The 22,996-nt window shown below is 44.6% G+C and overlaps 1 protein-coding gene across 4 annotated transcripts in view; it reads left to right on the top strand.

The window, feature by feature from the left end:
• KMT2D (lysine methyltransferase 2D) overlaps positions 1-22,996 on the top strand; it is a 193,523-nt gene that overhangs the window by 90,670 nt on the left and 79,857 nt on the right. For 3 of the 4 annotated variants that reach the window (XM_068267678.1, XM_068267680.1, XM_068267679.1), the window contains exons 13-24: positions 136-246; positions 340-444; positions 3,642-3,823; positions 5,014-5,178; positions 5,353-5,462; positions 5,827-5,871; positions 8,201-8,410; positions 8,498-8,644; positions 8,723-8,860; positions 10,776-10,894; positions 13,349-13,496; positions 14,443-14,523. In XM_068267678.1, the coding sequence (XP_068123779.1) occupies positions 136-246; positions 340-444; positions 3,642-3,823; positions 5,014-5,178; positions 5,353-5,462; positions 5,827-5,871; positions 8,201-8,410; positions 8,498-8,644; positions 8,723-8,860; positions 10,776-10,894; positions 13,349-13,496; positions 14,443-14,523 (1,561 nt within the window). The remainder of the gene's footprint in view (positions 1-135; positions 247-339; positions 445-3,641; positions 3,824-5,013; positions 5,179-5,352; positions 5,463-5,826; positions 5,872-8,200; positions 8,411-8,497; positions 8,645-8,722; positions 8,861-10,775; positions 10,895-13,348; positions 13,497-14,442; positions 14,524-22,996) is intronic. The other variant, XM_068267681.1, reaches the window with a different exon arrangement.

The raw sequence follows: 22,996 nt of genomic DNA on the forward strand, positions 1-22,996 counted from the left end.
ATTTTTGGTCTATTAATGCATTGCTCATTTTATACACTTTTTTTTTTTTTTTTTTTACATTTCATACTTGTGATATAGTATAATTTTTCCCTGGTTGTACCACATTTTAAAAGAGCTCATTTCTTTATGTGTTAGATTGCGGATATTGAAAGCTCTCCTGGGAAGGAAGAGGAAGAGGAGGAAGATGATACCATGCAGAACACGGTGGTGCTCTTTTCTAATACAGACAAATTTGTGCTCATGCAGGTGGGATTCTGTACTACATGGCTTATTATAGAGCAGTTCTCCATCCTGGCTGTGATTATGATTTATACCTTTATTTTCATTTGTGTCACCTAGGATATGTGCGTGGTTTGTGGCAGTTTTGGACGTGGCTCAGAGGGACATCTTCTGGCATGTTCTCAATGTTCTCAGTGCTATCACCCCTACTGTGTTAACAGCAAGGTAAGGAAAAAAAGGATATTGGGGATGGGAGAAGTATTTGGCAGGGGGCAGGTGACTGTGATTCCCATTGCAGCCATGTTCCGCTAATGACCGACAGCTTATTCACTGGCTGAAACTCTCAGGCTGCTTTCACAGTAAGACGTTACAGGCGCAGCCCCACCGCACAGTAATGAAAAATCAATGGGCTGTTCACAGTGCCCACGTTGCGTTACGTTGTAACGCAGCACATCCGTTGAGAGTGCTGCATGCTATGCGTTATGCGCGGCTAAGCCGCGTTAGACTGTGCGCACATGCTCAGTAGTGTTGGGGAGGAGTGGAGAGCAGCCAGGCACATGGCTAATTAATATTCACTGCACGGTGTGACGTGCAGTGTTTACTTCCTGGAGTGGCCGCTCTGTGCGGCGATTGGCCGGGCGGGACAACGTGATGCCGCATGCGTCCAAGAGTACGCATCACGGACGCCAGAGTGAGCTGCACAACGCGGCTCACTCTGACGTCCACATCAGAGAGCACCAGGCATTGCGTTAGGGGCACGTTATGTGCCCTATAACGTCCCCTAACTGCAACGTCCTGGTGTGTAAGTAGCCTCAAAGGAGACAGGATTATGGTGGGTAATTTCAGTCCCTCTCCAACTGCACCACATCACGGAAGTTTTAGTCGAATTTTAGTAAAAACTCTTCCCTCCACCTGCTCCAACAATTTTTTGATTGAAAGTTAATAGATTGTGTTACACTTTGCTGCAAGCTAAGCTGTTTCATTGCTGCTGCAGCAGTTTCACAGGTTGTTTGATCACTAATTGCAGCTGATATAGCAAATACAGCAGAGATATGATGTGATCTAGCGATAATGGGCAGATTCGACCAAGAGACAAATCTTTCTAATCGAATCTGATTAGAGAGATCTGTCAGCGGCTCATACACAGCAGGCCATATTTCATGCTGAAATGCTCATGCTGAAATTGATCAGGAATTGGCCTTGTGACGCTACATCCAACTGCCTCTCAGATGCTGTCCACCCTAATGTTTAATGTGCCCAGTGCATGCTCTACAATCTACATTACCTGACCACGGCCTCCGCTTGCTCCGGGCTCCCTCTGTTGTCCATACATGTGGATGCCTAGTGACGTCAGACGACACACGGCCACGTTACTAGGCAGCCACGTGGTGGGTTTAGTCACTCGTCCAGGTATCACTTGCCGCTACCACTGCACACCCGATCGAGCAAGTCTGCTCTATATCTTGCAGCATGTCCAATTGTTTAATGCAACCAATTTTGGCCTAAAATTGGTTGCATTGTTGGTCGAGCATGCACTTGTAGGCACCGATTTTCATTCGATTCCCATTGTAATAATCGGATGGTTAATTGGCCACCAAGTCGCCTGATGTATGGCCACCAGTTTCTCTTGCACTACAATGACTTGAAACTCCCACTGACTGAACAAAAGTTTTGCACTAGACTAATCAGATTCAGAAGACTAATTAATACCAGCTTCATTGATTTACTACTTTGACAACTTATTAATAAATTGTTTTTGAATCTGATTAGCCCGTTCCAATTATTGGTTCTGTCTTTGGTAATTCCACTTCCTGTGGAGGAAGGAAAGGTCACATTTTCATCTCATCTTTAGTCATCAGTGATCTGCTGCATTAAAGGACAACTGAAGGGAGAGGGATATGGAGGCTGCCATATTTATTCCCCTTTAAAGGGACACTTAAGTCAAAAAAAAAAATGAGTTTTACTCACCTGGGGCTTCCAATAGCCCCCTGCAGCTGTCCTGTGCTCTCGCCGTCTCCCTCCGATCCTCCTGGCCCCGCCGGCAGCCACTTCCTGTTTCGGTGACAGGAGCTGACAGGCAGGGGATGCGAGTGATTCTTCGCGTTCCTGGCAACAATAGCGCCATCTATGCTGCTATAGCATGTATCATATACCATATAGCAGCATAGAGGGTACTAATGTGTCTGGGAATGCGAAGAATCACTCGCGTCCCCAGCCTGTCAGCTCCTGTCACCGAAACAGGAAGTGGCTGCCGGCGGGGCCAGGAGGATCGGAGGGAGACGGCAAGGGTACCGGACAGCTGCAGGGGGCTATTGGAAGCCCTAGGTGAGTAAAACTCATTTTTTTTGTTTGACTTAAGTGTCCCTTTAAGCAATACCAGTTGCCTGGCACCCCTGCCTCTAATACTTTTAGCCATAGACCCTGAACAAGCATGCAGCAGATCAGGTGTTTCTGACATTAATGTGAGATCTGACAAGATTAGCTACATGCTTGTTTCTGGTGGGATCCAGACACTACTACAGCCAAATAGATCAGCAGGGCTGCCAGGCAACTGGTATTGTTTAAAAGGAAATAAATATGGCAGCCTCCATATTCTTCTCACTTCAGTTGTCCTTTAATAATTTTTTTTAATGTATTTGTGTGAAAATCAACGCTAAAAGCAACTAGGGGCAACACATTTGAATTGTAGATGGGCTTAATACTGTATGTAGTGAACTGACTGTGCCAATACAGCAGTTCTGCTCATGGCTATTACTTGATGCAAGTGTAATTGTATTCCAAAAATCATCTGTTCATAAGGCCACCATAACCCATTAGATTACCTAAATGAGTTAAACTATCTGTATCTGAATGATATTTTTTGTTTTGAAGCACTGTGCACACACTGCTGTGGCCTTTCCTGATCAATGTTCAGCCAGTAAAAAAAAAGATGAAGAGGCTGAGTATGTAGCTATGCTCGGGGATGTAACTATAGGGAAACAGTCTTGTGTGTGTGCAGGGCTGCCCAGAGCTGTGGCCGAGCCCCAGCTACTAACCTTCCCTGCCTCTAATGCAGGGTTCCATCCTCCACATCAGGTGTTTTTGCTGATAAACTTGCTTTGGGTGTGAAAATCATAATGGCTACACTTGTTTTATGACACTTGCAAGAGAGTCCCCCAGGTTGTGATGGTGACATAGGGGAGACTGGAATCTATGCACCTGGCTACGCGACCAGCCTTTGACTCAAAGTAATGTCTTCTGTGTAAGAATCCTACTTAACCCCATCCTCTTCCCCCCCCCCCCCCCCCTTCCACACATGCATCCTTTAAGCTTTATCTCTTGTAGTCTGAGACTAAAGAACAGTCATACATGATGTACTGAGCATACACGTTTGGGTTGTGAAATGTCAATCACTTAACTCGTATTTATTTTACGTCTTTTAGATTACAAAGGTGATGCTCCTGAAGGGCTGGCGCTGCGTGGAGTGCATAGTTTGTGAAGTGTGCGGCAAGGCCACAGATCCATCTCGATTGCTCTTGTGTGATGACTGTGACATAAGTTACCACACCTACTGCCTTGACCCACCTCTGCACACTGTGCCCAAGGGTGGATGGAAGTGCAAATGGTGAGTTTTTACAGCAGCCTAAACCAGTGTTACTATCCTGATTTCTCATTACATCTGAATTGGTTTTACATGATGCGTTTGTATGTTTTTATGAATAATGTTGTGCACCTTTAAGGGTGCATTCGCACTGTGCACGTTGCATATCACTTCCAATATAATGTGTGTGTGAACTGCAATGGACACTGCATGCATTATAACAGACGTTAATTCAAACTCTGCGAGTTAGAATAACTAGATCCATAGTAACAGAGATTTGAACAGACCCATAGAATTGGGCAGAATTATTCTGCAATGCAACATATTTAGTGAGAAAGCACCCTGAATGTGAAGTTTTGTGGTACTTCAAGTAAACCTGGGGGGGGGGCATCACTGGGAGCCTTCTGCGCCTGCTGGAGAGTGCACACTGCTGGAGAGTGCACACAGCCCGACTGCGCCTGTGCCGACTGGACGACTTACCGGGGCCAGCTGCGGAGGCAGCAGGCAGTGGAGGATTCAAATTTGGCCCACGGGCCTGAGTTTGACATGTGTGGTCTACTGTCTATCATGACAAGAATTGCATGGTTTTATGTGCCCATGACAAAGCCTAATTTTACCAAGGCTTAGTGGAGTATGGCTGCGCATCCATTGCTAGTCTTGCTCCAGCAAGTTAGGAATATTGAGGTTGAATTTGGAATTCTGCGGTACTTTATCATGTCAGTTGCCATAAGCTCTGGAGCAAAATATAACAGTCACCCAGAGTCACTATTTGGGTTAGTTGGTGAAAGAGGCTGCTGGTTGCTCTGGGTAAATTTTTCTGCAGGATTTGTACCTGGTTTAATAACTTAGCCCTATGAAAATATACCTTCCCATTGTGTGAATGTGCAGTATGATCAATAAGCTGCTGCACCTGTCTAGATTTGATGAACTAAGTCTAGCCATTCTCTAATAGTGCCACCTAATGTGGAAAAGTGATTTGTCAAAGAGTGATCGATTTCTTTGACACACAGCACGTCGATTTTCATTAGATTTTAGGAGAAAGTCTAATAAAAAAAACTATTAAATATTTTTTCACGTTGTCAGGATTAGGTTTTTACTCAGTGTTGGTAACTTTTTCGGGAAGTAAGACAGCCTAGATTACGCTTGACACCACCCATAGCTTTGATTTATACTTGTGAAAGAACTGTGGATACTGAAATGTTTTCCTCTTGCAGGTGTGTTTGCTGCATGCAGTGTGGAGCGATTAGCCCAGGCTTCCATGCAGAGTGGCAGAATAACTATACACACTGTGCACCGTGTGCTAGTTTGGTCAGCTGCCCAGTTTGCCGCCTCAACTACCTAGAAGGAGATCTCCTCATACAATGTCAAAACTGTGAAAGGCAAGTACTCCGTGTGTGTGTGTGTGTGTGTCCGTGTGTGTGTCTGTGTGTGTGTGTGTGTGTGTGTGTGTGTGTGTGTGTGTGTGTGTGTGTGTGTGTGTGTGTGTGTGTGTGTGTGTGTGCTCTTCAGTTTATATATAATGCCCTGTTTCTGTCTGTTTGCTCTGCCTGCAGGTGGCTCCATGCAGTATGTGAGAACCTATTCACAGAAGAAGAGGTAGAGCAAGCAGCAGATGAAGGATTTGACTGCACGACCTGTCAGCCATTCATCGTGAAACCTCTCCGTATGTATAATCTTTCTACACTCCGTGGGCTTGATTCACAAAGCGGTGCTAACCTAGTTAGCACGCCTAAAGACTTTTGGGCGTGATAAGCATTGCACTAAATAGGTTAGCACCGCTTTGAGGGAAAATGTCCGGTGCGCGCGCGAAACTTCGCATAGGGTTTAAAGGCTTTGCGCGTAAAACTTTGTGCACGTAAAACTTTGGCGAGTTTATTTTATCACACCTAAGCTGAGTTTAGGCGTGATAATGGGCTTTTCACCAGCGTGCTAACAGTTATTGAATCAAGCCCTATGTGTGAGAGTATAATGGTTTCCTTATTTATTTATTAATTTTTTAACTTTGGTTTTTCATTCATGTTTTCTAGCTCCAGTTATTCTTCCACCAAGTCCCATTAAAGTTAAGGAGCCAGGTAAGTGCTTGCCGTTTTCATTATTTTTAGAAAATTTGTTCAGGCTCTCATTAGAAGGATGCTGGAGAACAAAGCATATAGGAACTGTCTAAGGACATTTTCATCCATGGCAGCAGCCTAGTTTTCTTGTACTTTCGCCTGGATTGAGTTAAATGAGAGGACATAGCCTGGAATTCATGAACTACCTGAAGCCGTTTAATGTGTTGGCGATATGCTGTTGTGAATGCTACTTGCCTCCTTTCCACAAAGCCCCACCCCCTTGATGGAGTCGGTGTTCAGTCTTGTATTCATGTCCTACCTTTGCAAAGTGCATTTGTTGAAAAATAAACAGTCCTTTCTTTTCCTCTATATGGATTGTTAGGATTAGTGGCACACATTATTTTAAACGGTGTACTTTGATTGTGAGCACACAAAATGCCCAGCCTCACCACCATGTTTGTAACAGACTGTTGGGTTGGGGACATTTATTTTGCTTCCAGGAATTTAGTTAGAGCAGGTGTGGAAATGAAATCTTTGTACATAAGTACGAGACATGTCACTTGAAGCAGATCGGAAATGGTTACCTTGGGCAACATTTCTGGGCTGAGGCTGTACAGATGCATTGCTGGACTGCTGGTGGTTTGCAAAGCCTTCTGTTGATACATGGGTGGAAGGAGGACCAGCGAAACAACGCCCGAGTTGGGGCACATGGGTGGTGGGGAGCTGAGACAACAATGCTCGTGACAAATCCACAGATCTAAGACTCCACCTGGATTTTTTTCTCAAGCAATTTGCGTTATTAATGCATATCGATACATATGCAAACATCACCTTGACAACAACTTTACATCAATGTGTAAACCTCCCTAAACCACCATCTCCTCACAAGCCTCAGACCACACATTTCTAAATAAACACCCCCCATAATTCCTGCTATTCAAACACTGGTGGCCATGTTTATATGTGCCCTATGACAGTTGGCCGTATATTCAATCGGCGTGGCTACAGTTTGAAAGGGAGAAAGAAGAAGCAGCCTTTAGTGTATTGACATTGCTGGACTAGCGCTGCAATCACCATGAGAGAGAGTGAGAGACAGGAGGACGGTCACACCCGCACACTACTATCCACCATCCCATACCATTGCTTCCTACTATGAAGCAGCAGCACTAATACATGCAGGGATGAGTTTCATATGTGTTTTATGATATTTAGCCATACACTGTAACTGCTCAGGGTTGTATACTGGCGCGCGGCTTCAATTCCAACATAACTGTAAACTGTAGCTTTGCTGTTATACAGCTCTGATCAGTTACAGTGTATTGCCATCTGTCATAAGACATTTAAAGCTCAACCCTGCATGTATTGGAGCTTCTGGGGGAGATCTGCATAGTGGGAAGTAATGGTGGATCTGGGACGGGAGGGTGGATGTGTAGTACGGGCGTCCCTGGCTTCCTACTGTATTTCTTATTCTCTCTCTCCTGGTGAATGCAGGGCTGCTCCAGCGGCATCCCTACACTAAAGGCTGCTTCTTCTGCATCCTCCTACACGTAGTATGCTGTGAAAGCTCGCAGCTTCTGATCACAGATGTCTTCAGAAGTCTCACAAGACTTTCAAATGGCAAAGGAGGGAAGCAGGAGGGGATAAATCTTCCCCCACAATCCAGCAGGCTTACCCGCAACCCCCCATCCCCTGGAAATGTGAACTTTGCAACAGTGTAGGCAAGTTGTGGGGAGGGAACATATTGGTACCTGGGGGCTTCTTCCAGCCCCCTAAAATCCTCCTGGTCCCTGGCTTTCATTCCACACTGGGCTGGTCCTCCTCTGTCCGCCTCTGAGAGCTGGGTGACTCAGTGAGTTGCCTGCTACTGCGCATGTACCGTGTAGGTTGCACATCTCCTCTGGGCATGGACAGTAGCCATTTTTACTTGCTGTGCAAGCGCGGAATGCTCCCGGCCATGGGGGCATAACAGAGGCGGCACAATAAAGCAGTGCGGAATGATAGCGTAGGGCCAGATGGACTTCAAAGGGCTGGAAGAAACTGTCCGCATTCCTTTTTTTTTTACTTTTGACTTCCTTTAACAAACAAGATCTCTTTCTTTGTGCAACTGATTGCTAATATAAGAGGAGATAACTGGACTCTCTCTAAAGATTTTTAAACTACAACATTACTGCAGTTTGTGCTTACATTCCGTTTTGGAAACTGATAACTGGCTGCAATTTGAAATGAAAATGTAAAGGTAATTTGCATTTGTACAACACTAATTTGGGTTCACAGCAAACTATAGGGAGAGTACAATTACACTTTAAAATAATGAATCTGTGTCATTTACTTTGTTCCCTTTTAATTACAGAGCCTCAGTACTTCCGTTTTGAAGGTGTTTGGCTAACTGAAGCGGGGATGTCATTGCTGCGCAGTATCACACTATCTCCCATCCAGAAAAAGAAACCAAGGCGTTCACGGCTAAGTACAGGTGGAGAGATCTTCTTGGATGGCATGGAGCAGGGGGTGTCTGAAGAAAGGAAAGAAGGTGATGGAGAGTGTGAGGAGCAGAAAGGAGAAGGTATGGTTTGTGCAACAAAAAAACTGCAAATTGTATTGGAAAATTTTTTTTTTTTTGCTGTTCTTGAAGGAATGAATATGGTTTCAGGTTGCCATAATGAATCCATGGAGTGCGATTTCAAGACTGAACCTCCTGGCACCCCAGAACGTGAAGCTGGGAGAGAAATGGAGGCTGGGAAAGGCAATGAAGAATCAGAAGACTCGAAAAAGAAGAAGAGAAAGCCATATAGACCGGGTAGGTGTCATTCTGTGATTTGTATGGTGGTGTTTATATCTATTGTGCATGGAACTAACTGTTAAAATTACCTCATAGGCATTGGTGGTTTCATGATAAGACAGAGAAAAACCCACACACGGTCAAAGAAGGGACATGCGGCTTTCTTGGAGGCCTTTCGTGAGAGTCAAGGTCAAGAGCTGAGCCATCCAGATGATGGTAGGGAGATGTCTAGAGGTATTTTTTTTTTTTTTTTTTAACAAAAATTGTACTCCATTTAAGATCTGTGCACAACTGCACTACTGGTTGTTAGAAGCCATTGTTCTTGATAACTTCAGGCTGCGTTTTACCATGCAAACGCACTGTTTGGTTGTCTGCTGTTAAGCGTGTTCTGCTCTGTGGCAGTTGGAGGAGGGAGCAGTGAAAGGGAGAAGGTAGCTGTTGAATATGGTGGTGTATAAAAATAGTGATTGGGCATGATTATTCAGCTCAAGCAGTTGGCAGGCTTTTGGAGGACACCTATGCACGCATAGATAAGGTGCCAACAAAGTTGCTAGTACAAAGCCTTAGGGTGGCTATACATCAGACTTGGCGGCTGATTGATCATACGATTATTTTAATTGAATGGGATGAAAATCTGTGCCGCTGAGTGTATGCCCGATCCATTGTGCGACCAATTTCAGGCCGAAATTGGTTGCAGGAATCCGTCGGACATGCTGAAAGATGTAAGGCTGACTTGCTCGATCGGGTGCACTCTGGTAATGACGAGCATTATCAGGATTATTATTATTTATTGTATTTATAAAGCGCCAACATATTACGCAGCGCTGCACAATAGATAAATGGGTTAACCTACAAGGTAGAACATACGAAAACTCACAACAAAACAAGATCATGAAAATGATTTGATAACAATAGTGTCATAGGTCAAAATAGAGATTGTTCTAGTCCACAAGAGGGGTTATTGTCAGTAAGATTGCATAATCAAGCTGGAAACACTAGGGAGGAGGGCCCTGCCAGAGGCTTACAATCTAAAGGGTGGGGGTGGAGACAATAGGTGCATCTGTTGAGAGGATGAATGAGGAAACCCCCGGCTCTGTTTCCCCAGTGTATAAATGTGCATTTATACATTACCTGTCCTGTGTCACGGTGCCCATCCGTTGTCCGAATCTGACACTTTTCCATTAGCCTTATACACTCTGTCGCCGATGTCGTGGCCAGCGCCATGTATGCAGCTAATTAAAGAGTGCTGGATTCAAAAGATAGGTGGGCACCGCAAAACTGGACAGGTAATGTGTAAACGCACACATGCACATTTACACACTAGGGAACGGCTGCGCATGTGCCGGGTTTGATCTATTCCTGAGAGATTTCCTGCTGAAATTGACTGGCAATCGATCTGCGGTGTATGGGCAGCTGACAGATCTCACTCCGATCAGATTTTATCAGAGAGAGATTTGTCTCTTGGTCGAATCTGCCCATTGTCGTCTGATGTATGGGCACCTTTATGTCTAGGCTTTTTATATGCTGTAAAGTTTACTTTTTTTATTCCCCGTTTACTTTTTATGTTGACCGACAGCCCAGCATTAAAGGAGTTCTGTGGGGGGTTGTGGAAGAGAAAAACGGACACTTACCTTGGGCTACTATCAGCCCCGTGCAGCGGTAATGTCCCACGCCGTCCTCCTCCCATATGCCGTTCGCCGCCGCCGGCCCCGGTCTAAGCGACATGGGATCCAACTGCGGCTGCGCTAGAGTGGCCGCACACCCACTCGCTTCCGCCTGCGTCATCGGAAGCTTACTGTGCAAGCGCAGTACAAGGCTCCGTTGTACTGTGCCTGCGCAGTAAGCCTCAGATGACGCGAGCGGAGGCACGGCAACGCGCATTATTCGTCTGTATGTCAGACGAATAATAGCCCGGTGCCGGCTGCGGGGAACGGCAGATGGGAGCAGGACGTCGTAGGACATTACCGCTGCATGGGGCTCATAGAAGCCCAAGGTAAGTGGCAGTTTTTCTCTTCAGAAACCCTCACAGAACCCCTTTAACTCTTCTCTTGGAAGCACTTCATAACTCGTCCTTCTTTCATCTAAAGCCAGTACTGTCACACTTTGTTCTAGCATTTTGACTTATTTTGTTTGTACATGGTTATTTTAGTACAGGAAACACCAGCAGAAGTTGTTGCTGATCCAGGCACTACTGAGACGGAAGAGAAGAAAAAAAGAAGAGGCAGAAAAAAGAGCAAATTGGAGGATATGTTCCCAGCATACCTACAAGTATGTAAAGTCATTGAATGCATTTTTTATTTTTAAATCCTCATTAAATGGGTACTATGGTGCAATGACGCTGTTCCATTATTCCCAACCATCAGTTATTTTATATCAACAGCATACATTTTACCATAGAGCTTGTATTAAAAAAATGGTTCCTATCATCAGTTATTTTCTACTGCACAGCTGATATGCATCAGTAAATCAGCGGTTCCTGTGCTGATGCAACCGGCTGGCTGATCCTGCTAACTGCTAACAGCAATCTTTCTCTCCTTTCCTCAGCTGATTTATAATGCAGCTCACACACTGCAGAGCCATGTTGTTGCTTCTCACATGTAACTATAATGTAACTAGCTAAGTAAGTAACTAATTAGCAGCCTGTTTATTTAATTACATTATAGTTACAACAGCATGGCTCTGGAGCAGGCATGAGCAAACTTGGCCCTCCAGCTGTTGAGGAACTACAAGTCCCATAATACATTGCAGGAGTCTGACAGCCACAGTCATGACTCATAAAGGCAAATGCATTGTGGGATTTGTAGTTCCTTAACAGCTGGAGGGCCAAGTTTGCCCATGCCTGCTCTGGAGTGTGTAAGCCCTATTATAAATCAGCTGAGGCAGAGAGAGCAAGAAGGCTGCTAGCAGTTAGCAGGGAACAGCCAGCCCTCTAATCCGCACAGGAGCAGCTGATTTACTGATGCAGATGAGCTGTGTAGAAGAAAATAATTGGTGTAAGGAGCTAATTTTTTTTTTAACACAAGCTCTATGGTAAAATGTATGCTGTCCATATTAAATAACTGATGGTGGGGATAATTCAACAGCATAATTTTCATGCCTTAGCTCCCCTTTAATCAGATTAACTATTTTAGGAGTGTCTGACTTGTTTCAAGCTGGTGTAGCCATTCCAGTGCCTGGATTCTGGCTCCCATCATCCTGTCAGGAAATTGAATGCCCTCCTAAGTCCTGCCATGTATTGGGACCAAATTGAATAGCAACCTGAATGTGTCCTCTGCGGTTTCTATTAAAGATTTTATAGTTTGCTGTTTGATTGGAGATGGGAGCACTTCTTGGATATTGCTGGGGGTTTTGGTGCATCTGACTTCATGGATTGGGAACATGCCCTCCTAGCACTTTTACTACCACTGCAAGAGCCAGAGAGACGTGACATCTGCCATCTTTGTTTCTGCTACTTTGTTTCCTTTTAAAGATCAATCCTGTAGTATATCATACAAGTGCCTTTGTTCTAAGTTTTACTTACTCATGTTGGTTTTGACAGGAGTCTGAAGTAAATTCAACTTTGTAAATCTAATACTTTCTTTGCTTTTCTACAACTACCTGTTAGTTTAGTTCAGTACACACCCTTGCTTAGCTCTGTGGCTGTGTTGCTGTATTTCTTTTGGCCCATGATATCTACATCTAGAGACCCTGCTTCAATTTGAGAATACTTATGTAAATACTCCCATCTTTTCCTGTTTAGCTAGGCCTGCTATGCTACAGTGCAAGTGAATATTGTTGTCATAACTTCTGTACTTGTTGCACAACTACTTGTTGGTTTTTTTAGTTTCCTTGATTGCATTTCAGCCACCTTTAGTGGTAGCTAATCCATATGGCCTTCTCTTTTGCAGAGGCGAGGGACAAGCTGGTGTAGCTTGTTACCCAATTTAGATAATCTGTAGACAAATCTTGTTTGTTTAACTACTGCAGTCGGCACACCAACTTTGTTCTGGCATTTGAAGCCTTGTTTAAATAAAAACATATAGATACATGAATTGGTTTCCACCTTAAAGTGAATCTGAACTGTTGCACAGGACAGAAGGAAAACCTAGAGAAATGCACCCTAGATGTATTCAAAGAGTTTAGCCTGTCTAATTCCCCCTCATCTGTGAGTAATCAGAAGTGTACTTTCATCCCTCAGCTGTCAGCTGGTTGCCTTGGCAGAGCAGCTAATTTGTAAACCCAGGATGTTAACCCTATGTCTCCTTCCATGAAAGCAGGAAGTACACAGTGCAGATTTATTGCACGATTTGTATTAGCTGTAACAAAGAAGTTTTTCTTTAAAAGTTATGCTGCAGAGAAGGAAGTTCTGAGTTCAGGTCTGCTTTAATCAACCTTATACTAGGATGGACATAGGACTATAGTAGGAATTAGATTGTGAGCCCCTCTGCAGGACAGTTAAGTGATAAGCCTATGTACTCTTTAAAGCACTGAAGAAGATATCAGCGCTATATAAATTATAATAGAGTGACACGTAAAGCTACATACACGGTAGATGACACCTGACTTCAGTGTGTGTATTGGTCACATAAAGATCTGATCTGTGAGTGAAGTGTGTGGAGTTGTTCATTTCAGACTCTATACTCTATACGTTTTGGCTAGAGTTCCTTCCAATACTTTATATCACAGTGAACTTTATGTTAAGGGGCTATCATTTTGTTTACGTTTCCGGGTAATTCTTTATAGGAAGCATTTTTTGGAAAGGAGTTGATGGAACTCAGCAAGCAAGCTCTTCTTGCGGCTCGGCCTGTACCACAGAAAACAAAGAGCGTGCAGAACGTACCATGCCCAGGGTCTACAGCTCAAAGTTCCCAGCAGTCACAGCCCAGCACAGGTAAGAACACATGCAATGCTGGAGTGATATACCAATCAGATGACTTTGGATAAAATGGACAATGCCTTGGGGTCTTTAAAGTGGACATGTTATGTGAGATTGTGACAGTTGACATGCTGTCTTTATTCTGAAACTGGTAGTTGCCAGAGTGTTATGGTGACTGTCTGCTTTTAACAGCCTAAACTAGATATATATTTATTGCAGGAGTCTGCCTAGGTGTGTGCACATGCAGTAAAACTGTCGCCATAGGGATGGGTACTCTATCTTTAGAGCCACAGTTCTTGGTTTGGTACAGATTCATTCTGTAGCTATGGGGCGGGGAGGTGGTGTAACGACATGGCGCACAATGGGAATGGCATTTAGTGGGTGGCATAAGAGGAGAAACATTGCACTTGGCCGTTGCTATAGGTTAAAGATCTGGCATTCCGGATCTTTAATTGTCTTTATGGTACACCTGTACTTGCACTAGATTCTCGGCCTGGGATCGCTGCTTCAGCCGAGTTCAGTCTTATGCTAGGTACATACGTTACAATTTTCTGGCAGATCGATTTTTCCAACATGTCAGATCTGAATTTAGTTTGAATTTTGATATTTTCCGATCGATTTCCTTAGAAGTGAATGGAAATCGATTGGAAAATCGATCGAAATTCAGATCAGACATGTTGGAAAAAAATCCATCTGGCAGGTAAATATGCCAGAAAATTGTATTGTGTATCTAGCATTAAATGTGTAAAAAGTTTTTCAAAGACTTGAAACCAAAAGATCAGCCTTGACAGGTTAGCAATTAGCGTTTTTTAGTGAATGAGATCAGCAGTGGCAGCCTTCGTAATCTATGTGTAAATCCATTTGAATTCTTATTCATTCACTTTACCCTCTCAGACTGTAATTTGCTTGCTAACTAGCAAGACCGTTAATTTGAAAGGTTTCTTCTTTTTTTCCCCGCTAGCTGAGACACTCCCGCCTGCGTCCAACTCTGCTTTACCTCATGAAGATTCTGACAGCAATGAAACAAATACTGAAAATCCAGGTTAGAAAAACGGGATTGCTTTACTTCCTAATATTCATATCTTTTTTTTTTTTATACCTAATTTAAATAACTTTGCAATTATTTCAATAATTTTAAATAAAGCCCTAGTGCTTAACCACTTAAGGACTGCAGTCTTTAAACCCCTTAAGGACCAGACACTTTTTTCCCATTCAGAACACTGCAGCTTTAACGGTTTATTGCTCGGTCATACAACCTACCACCTAAATGAATTTTACCTCCTTTTCTTGTCACTAATACAGCTTTCATTTGGTGCTATTTGATTGCTGCTGTGATTTTTAGTTTTTATTATATTCATCAAAAAGGACATGAATTTTGGCAAAAAAAATATTTTTTAACTTTCTGTGCTGACATTTTTTGAATAAAGCAAAATTTCTATATACATTTTTGTCCACATTTATTGTGCTACATGTCTTTGACATAAAAAAAACCAATAAGTGTATATTTATTGGTTTGGGTAAAAGTTATAGCGTTTACAAACTACGGTGTAAAAAGTGATTTTTCCTATTTTGAAGCATCTCTGACTTTTCTGAGCACCTGTCATGTTTCATGAGGTGCTAGAATTCCAGGATAGTATAAATCCCCACCCAAAGGACCCCATTTTGGAAAGAAGACATCCCAAAGTATTCACTAAGAGGCATGGTGAGTTCATAGAAGTTTTTAATTTTTTGTCACAAGTTAGCGGAAAACGACACTTTGTGACAAAAAAAAAAAATAAAGTTTCCATTTCTATTAACTTGTGACAAAAAAAAAATGAAATCTGCCACGGACTCACCATGTAGTAAATACAAAGGAGGCACTCAATTGGCTTCAAACTTGCGTTTTATCAAATCCCAGTAATACACGACATGTTTCGGGGCATATCCCCTTCATCAGGTGTACATACATTGAATGGCACACAGTGAATAAATACATACTTCTAACCACCACACCCTAAATTGGACCACCTCCATCTTGTCAGCTGACAAGTCAGCTGATCACTGACATCACACAGTCCAAAGTCTTGTTAACCCCTTAGGGCACTGATCAGAGGCATTACTATATCCGTCTACCTCGGTAAACCTGATTAACAAATCAAATTACTGCATCTTAGGTAAACCTAATACAGACAATACTGCGAAAAACTTCTGTTGCAAATATTTGGACTACAGATCCATCTTACCACCCTCCAACACGTAATACAGCATCATAAAAAACATTTCAAGCTGAACATTTCATTCATCCCTTTGGGGTTGATGGACTCCAACTTTCTCATCCACCGGGCCTCCTTCTGTAGGAGAATCCGGTCTCTGTTCCCACCTCTCTGCAGCGGTGGTACGTGGTCCAAAACTAGCCATCTTAACTGTGACACCCTATGTCCGCATTCAAAAAAATGTCGGGCTACTGGGGTGTCACAGTTTTTTTTCTCCTGGCTTATAACCACGAATGTCACCCTTATGCTCCTGAATCCTAGATTTTACTATTCTGGTGGTTTTACCCACATAAAACATCCCACAGGGGCATTTCAAGGCATAAACAACAAACATGCTGTTGCATGTATACATTGAGTTAATCTTTATTCTGACACCAGAGTAGGGATGTTCAACGTAAGCGCCTTTTATAATTGCATGGCAGCAATTACACTCCAAACAGGGAAAAGTACCCTTTTTCCCTGTCAGGTCACTAGTACATTGTTTCCTGGTTGACAGATCAACCCTGCTCACCCTGTCACGTATTGTTTTACCTTTCTTGTAGGAGAATAAGGGTGGCTCAGTGAATAGCATTCCAAAACTTGGGTCATGCTGAAGTATGGGCCAATACTTCATAACGAGCCCCTTAATCATTCCAGACTGTTTACAGAATGTCTGCACGAACGGGATCTTGTTTTTACTCTGGTTGTTCCCCTGTCTACTACTATTCAATAGGTTATCTCTTGAGATTTGAGCCACCTCCTTCTCCACTTTCTCAAGCTCACCTTTCTTGTACCCCTTCTCTAGAAATCTGTTAGTAATCCGTTCTGCAGCAACTCTGTATCCATGGTCTGTGGATGCGACTCTCCTTGCCCTAAGATATTGCCCCTTAGGGATACCTTTCACCACTTTAGAGTTATGGAAACTGTCCGTTCTTAAAAGATTGTTGCGATCAGTCGGTTTCGTATACAAATCTGTATGTAACCCCTGGGGTGAAACCGAGATCGCCACATCTAGATAGTGGATAACCTCTGTGGAGTGTTCCAACGTAAATTTAATGGTTGGGTGCGCATGATTTGCCTCATCCACCATTTCCCTCAGTTTCCACCGGACCCTTCCATAAAATTAGAATATCATCCACAAACCGCAGATACCCGTGTATCATGTGACAATATTTGGGATTCTCAATAAACATGGATTTCTCTAGTTTATGCATGAAAAGGTTTGCAAAAGAGGGAGCTACAGGGGACCTCATGCTAGTGCCCTGTTTCTGTAAATAAAAATCATCACAAAATTTAAAGTAATTATTCCTCAGTACTAACTCTAGGCAATCGAGGACAAAGTATATCAGGTGATGGTTCATTGTGGTGTCCAGTAATGCATCTTCTACTACATCCATCCCTTCCTCATGCGGGATTGAGGTGAATAAGCTCTGTACATCAAGTGTGGCTAAAACCAAACCTGACACCTGCCTGAGTGTTCCCAATCTCTGCAGCAAGTCTGTGGTGTCTTTTAAACACACCGGTATTGCCTTTACCAAGTCTTGCAAATACACATCCACAAATTTAGATAGTGTAGAGCAATGACCCTATAGCGGACACAATGGGGCGACCAGGTGGGTTTTCCAGACATTTATGGATCTTTGGCAATAAGTACAATAAAGGTATTCTAGGAGATTCCACACTCAAAGTCAACTGTATTTTTAGTAATGAGACCGTTCAACATTGCATCATTAATCAACATATCAATCTTTTTCTTAACTACTTTCGGGCCGAGCGAGTACGAATCTACGTCGGGCAGGGGGCGCTGCGGTCCTGACCGGACGTAAGCTCTACGTCCCATTGACCTCGCGCCCCAGCCCGTCCGCGTCGCTCGGTCCGCTCTGCCCCCGCCGCAATGTGATGCCCTGCCGCCTCTATGACGGCAGAGCACTGTGAGCCGGGCAGGAGCCGTTTTCATTGGCTCCTGGCCCTGTCATTCATGTAAGCCGTTCCCATTGGCTTACATGGAGTGACGGTCAGGAGCCAATGAAAGCGGCTCCTGACCGGCGCACAGCGCTCTGCCGTCATAGCGACAGCAGAGAGAGCAGCCTGCGGCGGGGATAGAGCGGCGTGTCCGGCGGGAGCGACGGTAACTTGCGGCGATTCGTCGGGAAGCGGCGGTTTGCTGGACCAGCACCCTCTGGTCCTTGAGGGGGCAGAGGGTGCTGGTCCAGAAAGGGTTAATATCCCATGTAGGATCAGCAGCACACTAAACATAGTGACCCTGTATTTAGAGTTGTTGTATTTGCAACAGAAGTTTTTCGCAGTATTGTCTGTATTAGGTTTACCTAAGATGCAGTAATTTGATTTGTTAATCAGGTTTACCGAGGTAGACGGATATAGTAATGCCTCTGATCAGTGCCCTAAGGGGTTAACAAGACTTTGGACTGTGTGATGTCAGTGATCAGCTGACTTGTCAGCTGACAAGATGGAGGTGGTCCAATTTAGGGTGTGGTGGTTAGAAGTATGTATTTATTCACTGTGTGCCATTCAATGTATGTACACCTGATGAAGGGGATATGCCCCGAAACATGTCGTGTATTACTGAGATTTGATAAAACGCAAGTTTGAAGCCAATTGAGTGCCTCCTTGGTATTTACTACATTGAACCGTGTGTGGAGTGGTGACCCACAGAGGGATTGTGCACCGGCAACATAGACCTGACTAGGCCTATTCCACAGGGACTTGCTGCAGTTTGCTTGTCACAAACTCACCATGCCCCTCTCTGAATACTTTGGGGTGTCTGCTTTCCAAAACGGGGTCATTTGTGGGGTGTTTACTGTCCTGGCATTAAGGGGGGTGCCAAATTGTAAGCACCCCTGTAAAGCCTAAAGGTGCTCATAGGACTTTGGGCCCCTTAGCGCACCTAGGCTGCAAAAAAAGTGTCACATGTGGTATCGCCGTACTCAGGAGAAATGGTATAATGTGTTTTGGGGTGTATTTTTACACATACCCATGCTGGGTGGGAGAAATATCTTTGTAAATGAGATTTTTATTTTTTTTTACACACAATTGTCCATTTACAGAGATATTTCTCCCACCCAGCATGGGTATGTGTAAAAATACACCCCAAAACACATTATACTACTTCTCCTGAGTACGGCGATACCGCATGTGACACCTTTTTTGCAGCCTAGGTGCGCTAAGGGGCCCAACATCCGATGAGTACCTTTAAGATTTCACAGGTCATTTTGAGACATTTGGTTTCTAGACTACTCCTCAGGGTTTAGGGCCCCTAAAATGCCAGGGCAGTATAGGAACCCCACAAGTGACCGCATTTTAGAAAGACACCCCAAGGTATTCCGTTAGGAGTATGGCGAGTTCATAGAAGATTTTATTTTTTGTCACAAGTTAGCGGAAATTGATTTTTATTGTTTTTTTTTTTTCACAAGGTGTCATTTTCCACTAACTTGTGACAAAAAATAAAATCTTCTATGAACTCACCATACACCTAACCGAATACCTTGGGGTGTCTTCTTTTTAAAATGGGGTAACTTGTGGGCTTCCTATACTGCCCTGGCATTTTCAGGGCCCTAAACCGTGAGGAGTAGTCTAGAAACCAAATGCCTCAATGACCTGTGAATTCCTAAAGGTACTCACAGGACGTTGGGCCCCTTAGCGCACCTAGGCTGCAAAAAAGTGTCACACGTGGTATCGCCGTACTCAGGAGAAGTAGTATAATGTGTTTTGGGGTGTATTTTTACACATACCCATGCTGGGTGGGAGATATATCTCTGTAAATGACAATCTTTTGATTATTTTTTTTTACACACAATTGTCCATTTACAGAGCTATTTCTCCCACCCAGCATGGGTATGTGTACAAATACACCCCAAAACACATTATACTACTTCTCCTGAGTACGGCGATACCACATGTGTGACTGGGTGATCAGAAGCCCGCAGGGGGCAGATTAGGGCCTGATCTGATGGGTAGGTGTGCTAGGGGTGACAGGTGGTGACATGAGGTGATTGATGGGTGCCTCAGGGGGTGATTACAGGGGAGAATAGATGCAATCAGTGCACTGGGGAGGTGATCGGAAGGGGGATATGAGGGTTTGGCCGAGTGATCAGGAGCCCACATGGGGCAAATTAGGGCCTGATTTGATGGGTAGGTGTGCTAGGGGTGACAGGTGGTGACATGAGATGATTGATGGGTGTCTCAGGGTGTGGGTGGAATAGATGCAAGCAATTCACTGGGGAGGTGATCAGGGGGGATCTGAGGGTGTGGGCAGGTGATTGGGTGCCCGCAAGGGGCAGATGAGGGTCTGATCTGATGGATATGATGGGTAGCAGTGACGGGGTGATTGATGGGTGATCAGTGGATGAGTAGAGGAGAGAACAGATGTAAATAATGCACTGTGGATGTGATCAGGGGGGTTTGAGGGCAGTCTGAGGGTGTGGGCGGGTAAGTGGGTGCCCGCAAGGGGCAGATTAGGGTCTGATCTGATGGGTAACAGTGACAGGTGGTTACAGGGGGTGATTGATGGGCGATTGACCGGTGACTGACAGGTGATCAGTGGGTGATTACAGGGGAGAATAGATGTACACAGTACACAGGAGGGGGGGCTCTGGGGAGGATCTGAGGGTGAAAGGGGGTGATCATGAGCCCCCAGGGAGCAGTTTAGGACCTAATCTATAGGATAGTATTCACTGATAGTGACAGGGGGTGTTTAGGGGGGTGATTGGGTGCAAACAGTGGTCTGAGGGGGTGATCGGGGGGGTCTGAGGGGTGCTGTGGGCAATCAGGGGGAAGGGGGGCAGGATGAGTGTGCTGTTGTGCATACCAGGGGGGCTGCCTCCTGCCCTGGTGGTCCCTCGATCACTGGGACCACCAGGGCAGGAGGCAGCCTGTATAATACACTTTGTATACATTACAAAGTGTATTATACACTTTAGCGGCAGATCGGGGGTTAACAACCCGCCGTCGCTTCTAAATAGCCGGCGGATTGACGTCGCGGGTGGGCGGAGCCCAATGCGACGAATGCGCACGATCCCCGGCTAATTAGTCCCCCAGGCGCCGCGGTGTTATGCGTTCCTGGGGGTGCCACTTTGCCACCGCCCATAGGTAGTGGGTGGTCGGCAAGTGGTTAAAGGGGAACTGAAGAGAGAGGTATATGGAGGCTGTCATGTTTATTTCCTTTTAGACAATACCAGTTGCCTGGCAGCCCTGCTGATCCTCTGCCTCTAATACTATTAGCCATAGCCCCTGAACAAGCATGCAGCAGATCAGGGGTTTCAGTGGTTCAGACTTATAAGTCTGATCTGACAAGACTAGCTGCATGCTTGTTTCTGGTTTTAATCAGATACTACTGCAGAGATATAGACCAGCAGGGCTGCCAGGCAACTGGTATTGATTAAAAGGAAATAAACCCCCCCCCCCCTGGGCTCTGCAAAAGCGCCAGGCTAGGGTCACGTAGATTGTCACTAGCCTGCTATTTACCTCAGCCTGTCACTCATCGCTGCTCCCCCGCCTCCTGTATAGCGCGGCTCCCCCGCTGGTGTCCCTTCCCTCCCCGAATCCGTAAGCCGATTGGCAGAAGCTTACGGAGGCGGGGAAGGAAGGGCCACAGGCGGGGAGCTGTGTAATACAGGAGGCGGGGAGCTGTGTAATACAGGAGGCGGGGGAGCGGCGATGAGTGACAGGCTGAGGTAAATAGCAGGCTAGCGACAATATGCGTGTTTCTAGCCTGGCGCTTTTTTTTTTAAGGGGGGACAGCAGAGCCGGGGAGGGGTGGAGGCACAATAGAAGGACACAGAAGCAGGTCATTGTACACAGAACATGTCTGTGTCCTAATACGATTTGGCAAACACACCTAGGGTTCTTTAAAGGATACCCGAAGTGACATGACTACAGTGTGACCCTCAATGATAAGAAATTCCAACTATAAAACATTTTCCTAGCAGAAAATGGCTTCTGAGAGCAAGAAAGGTAAAAAGGGGAATTTCTTATCAGTGAGGGTCACACGGTAAATTCCTGTCTGAGCCAGGACTGAGTCAGCCACTTACATACCTGATATTTAACTCTTTTAGACAGAGAAAGGAAAAAAAGGAACACAGCATAGTTATTTGTGTGCTAGGCACTGTACATACACATCTCTATCTCATCATGTCACATGTCACTTCGGGTATCCTTTAAAGTCTCAAGTAATTTTTTTTTGTCTCCTTTTTGGCTGGTCCATCAGCTCTTGCTACTGTCTTGGTTCTTTCCTGAGAACCTATACGGACATTGCAGAGATGCAGAACATGATTTTTCTGATTAAAGTAAAATTGAACTGACAACAATATAGAGGAAACATAAGTGACCCACTTTTGAACATGCTTGCTTGGTGTATGTGCTCAGCTTCTGCCTAATGTTTTATATAGCTGGCCTAAAGAGATTATGTATAAGGGCCCTGACACACTAAATGACATTTTGCAGGTCGTTTTCCATTGACTTACAAAAGTAGTAAAGGAAAAATGTGGCAAAATTGCTGCGATCGCAATTAGTTTTTGATAAATCGCGCTTTTAATGTAAGTCCGTGGAGGTGCTTTTATTTTTATTTTTTTTTTGATAAACAAAACCTGCAATACACTATTTGGTGTGTCTGGAAAACGAAATATTTATCTCAGTTCCTTTAAATAAACGTAGAGTGTGAAGTTTGTTGGCAAGTCCGCAGGATGGTTTCAGGTACGACGACTGCCTACTTGCCTAGTAAAAGGTATTGGGGGGGGGGGGGGGGGGGGGGGGTAAGCTTACTGCCTACTTCCCTGATAGGTATATTCACCCCTCCTCCTCTATCGCTCCTCCATCTAGGTCCCTTTGATTGTGAATGCTAAAGCCATGGAAGTCACCTTGCTGAAGTGCCATGCTGGCCTTGTCCCCAATGCCTCTGCTACCTGCCCACCCCCTCTCCCCCTATGTGGCACTGATCCCACCTCTATTTGTACTTTTGTTTCAGACAGAAATTCAAATAGTCCTGTATTACGGATGGTGATTGAGATGCCAATCAAGTTTTTTTTTGTTCGTTTTTTTAAAGTTTATGCAACTTGAAAACCATCCAATCAAGTGCCTCGGCAACTGCATTTGATAGGTCCATTTTCAAGCTGATCAAATTTGCAGAAAAAGAGCAGTGTGCAAAAGGAAGAGCGTGGCCTGGATCTCCCAGAGAGTCCCAGCGAGCTATGTCAGGCCAAGGTCAACACTGGAAGCCTCTACATTAGTGTTCCCCCAACCTTGTCCTCAAGGCCCACCAACAGTGCAAGT

This window comes from Hyperolius riggenbachi, chromosome 2 (genome assembly GCF_040937935.1).
Source record: "Hyperolius riggenbachi isolate aHypRig1 chromosome 2, aHypRig1.pri, whole genome shotgun sequence".
Lineage (NCBI taxonomy): Eukaryota > Metazoa > Chordata > Amphibia > Anura > Hyperoliidae > Hyperolius > Hyperolius riggenbachi.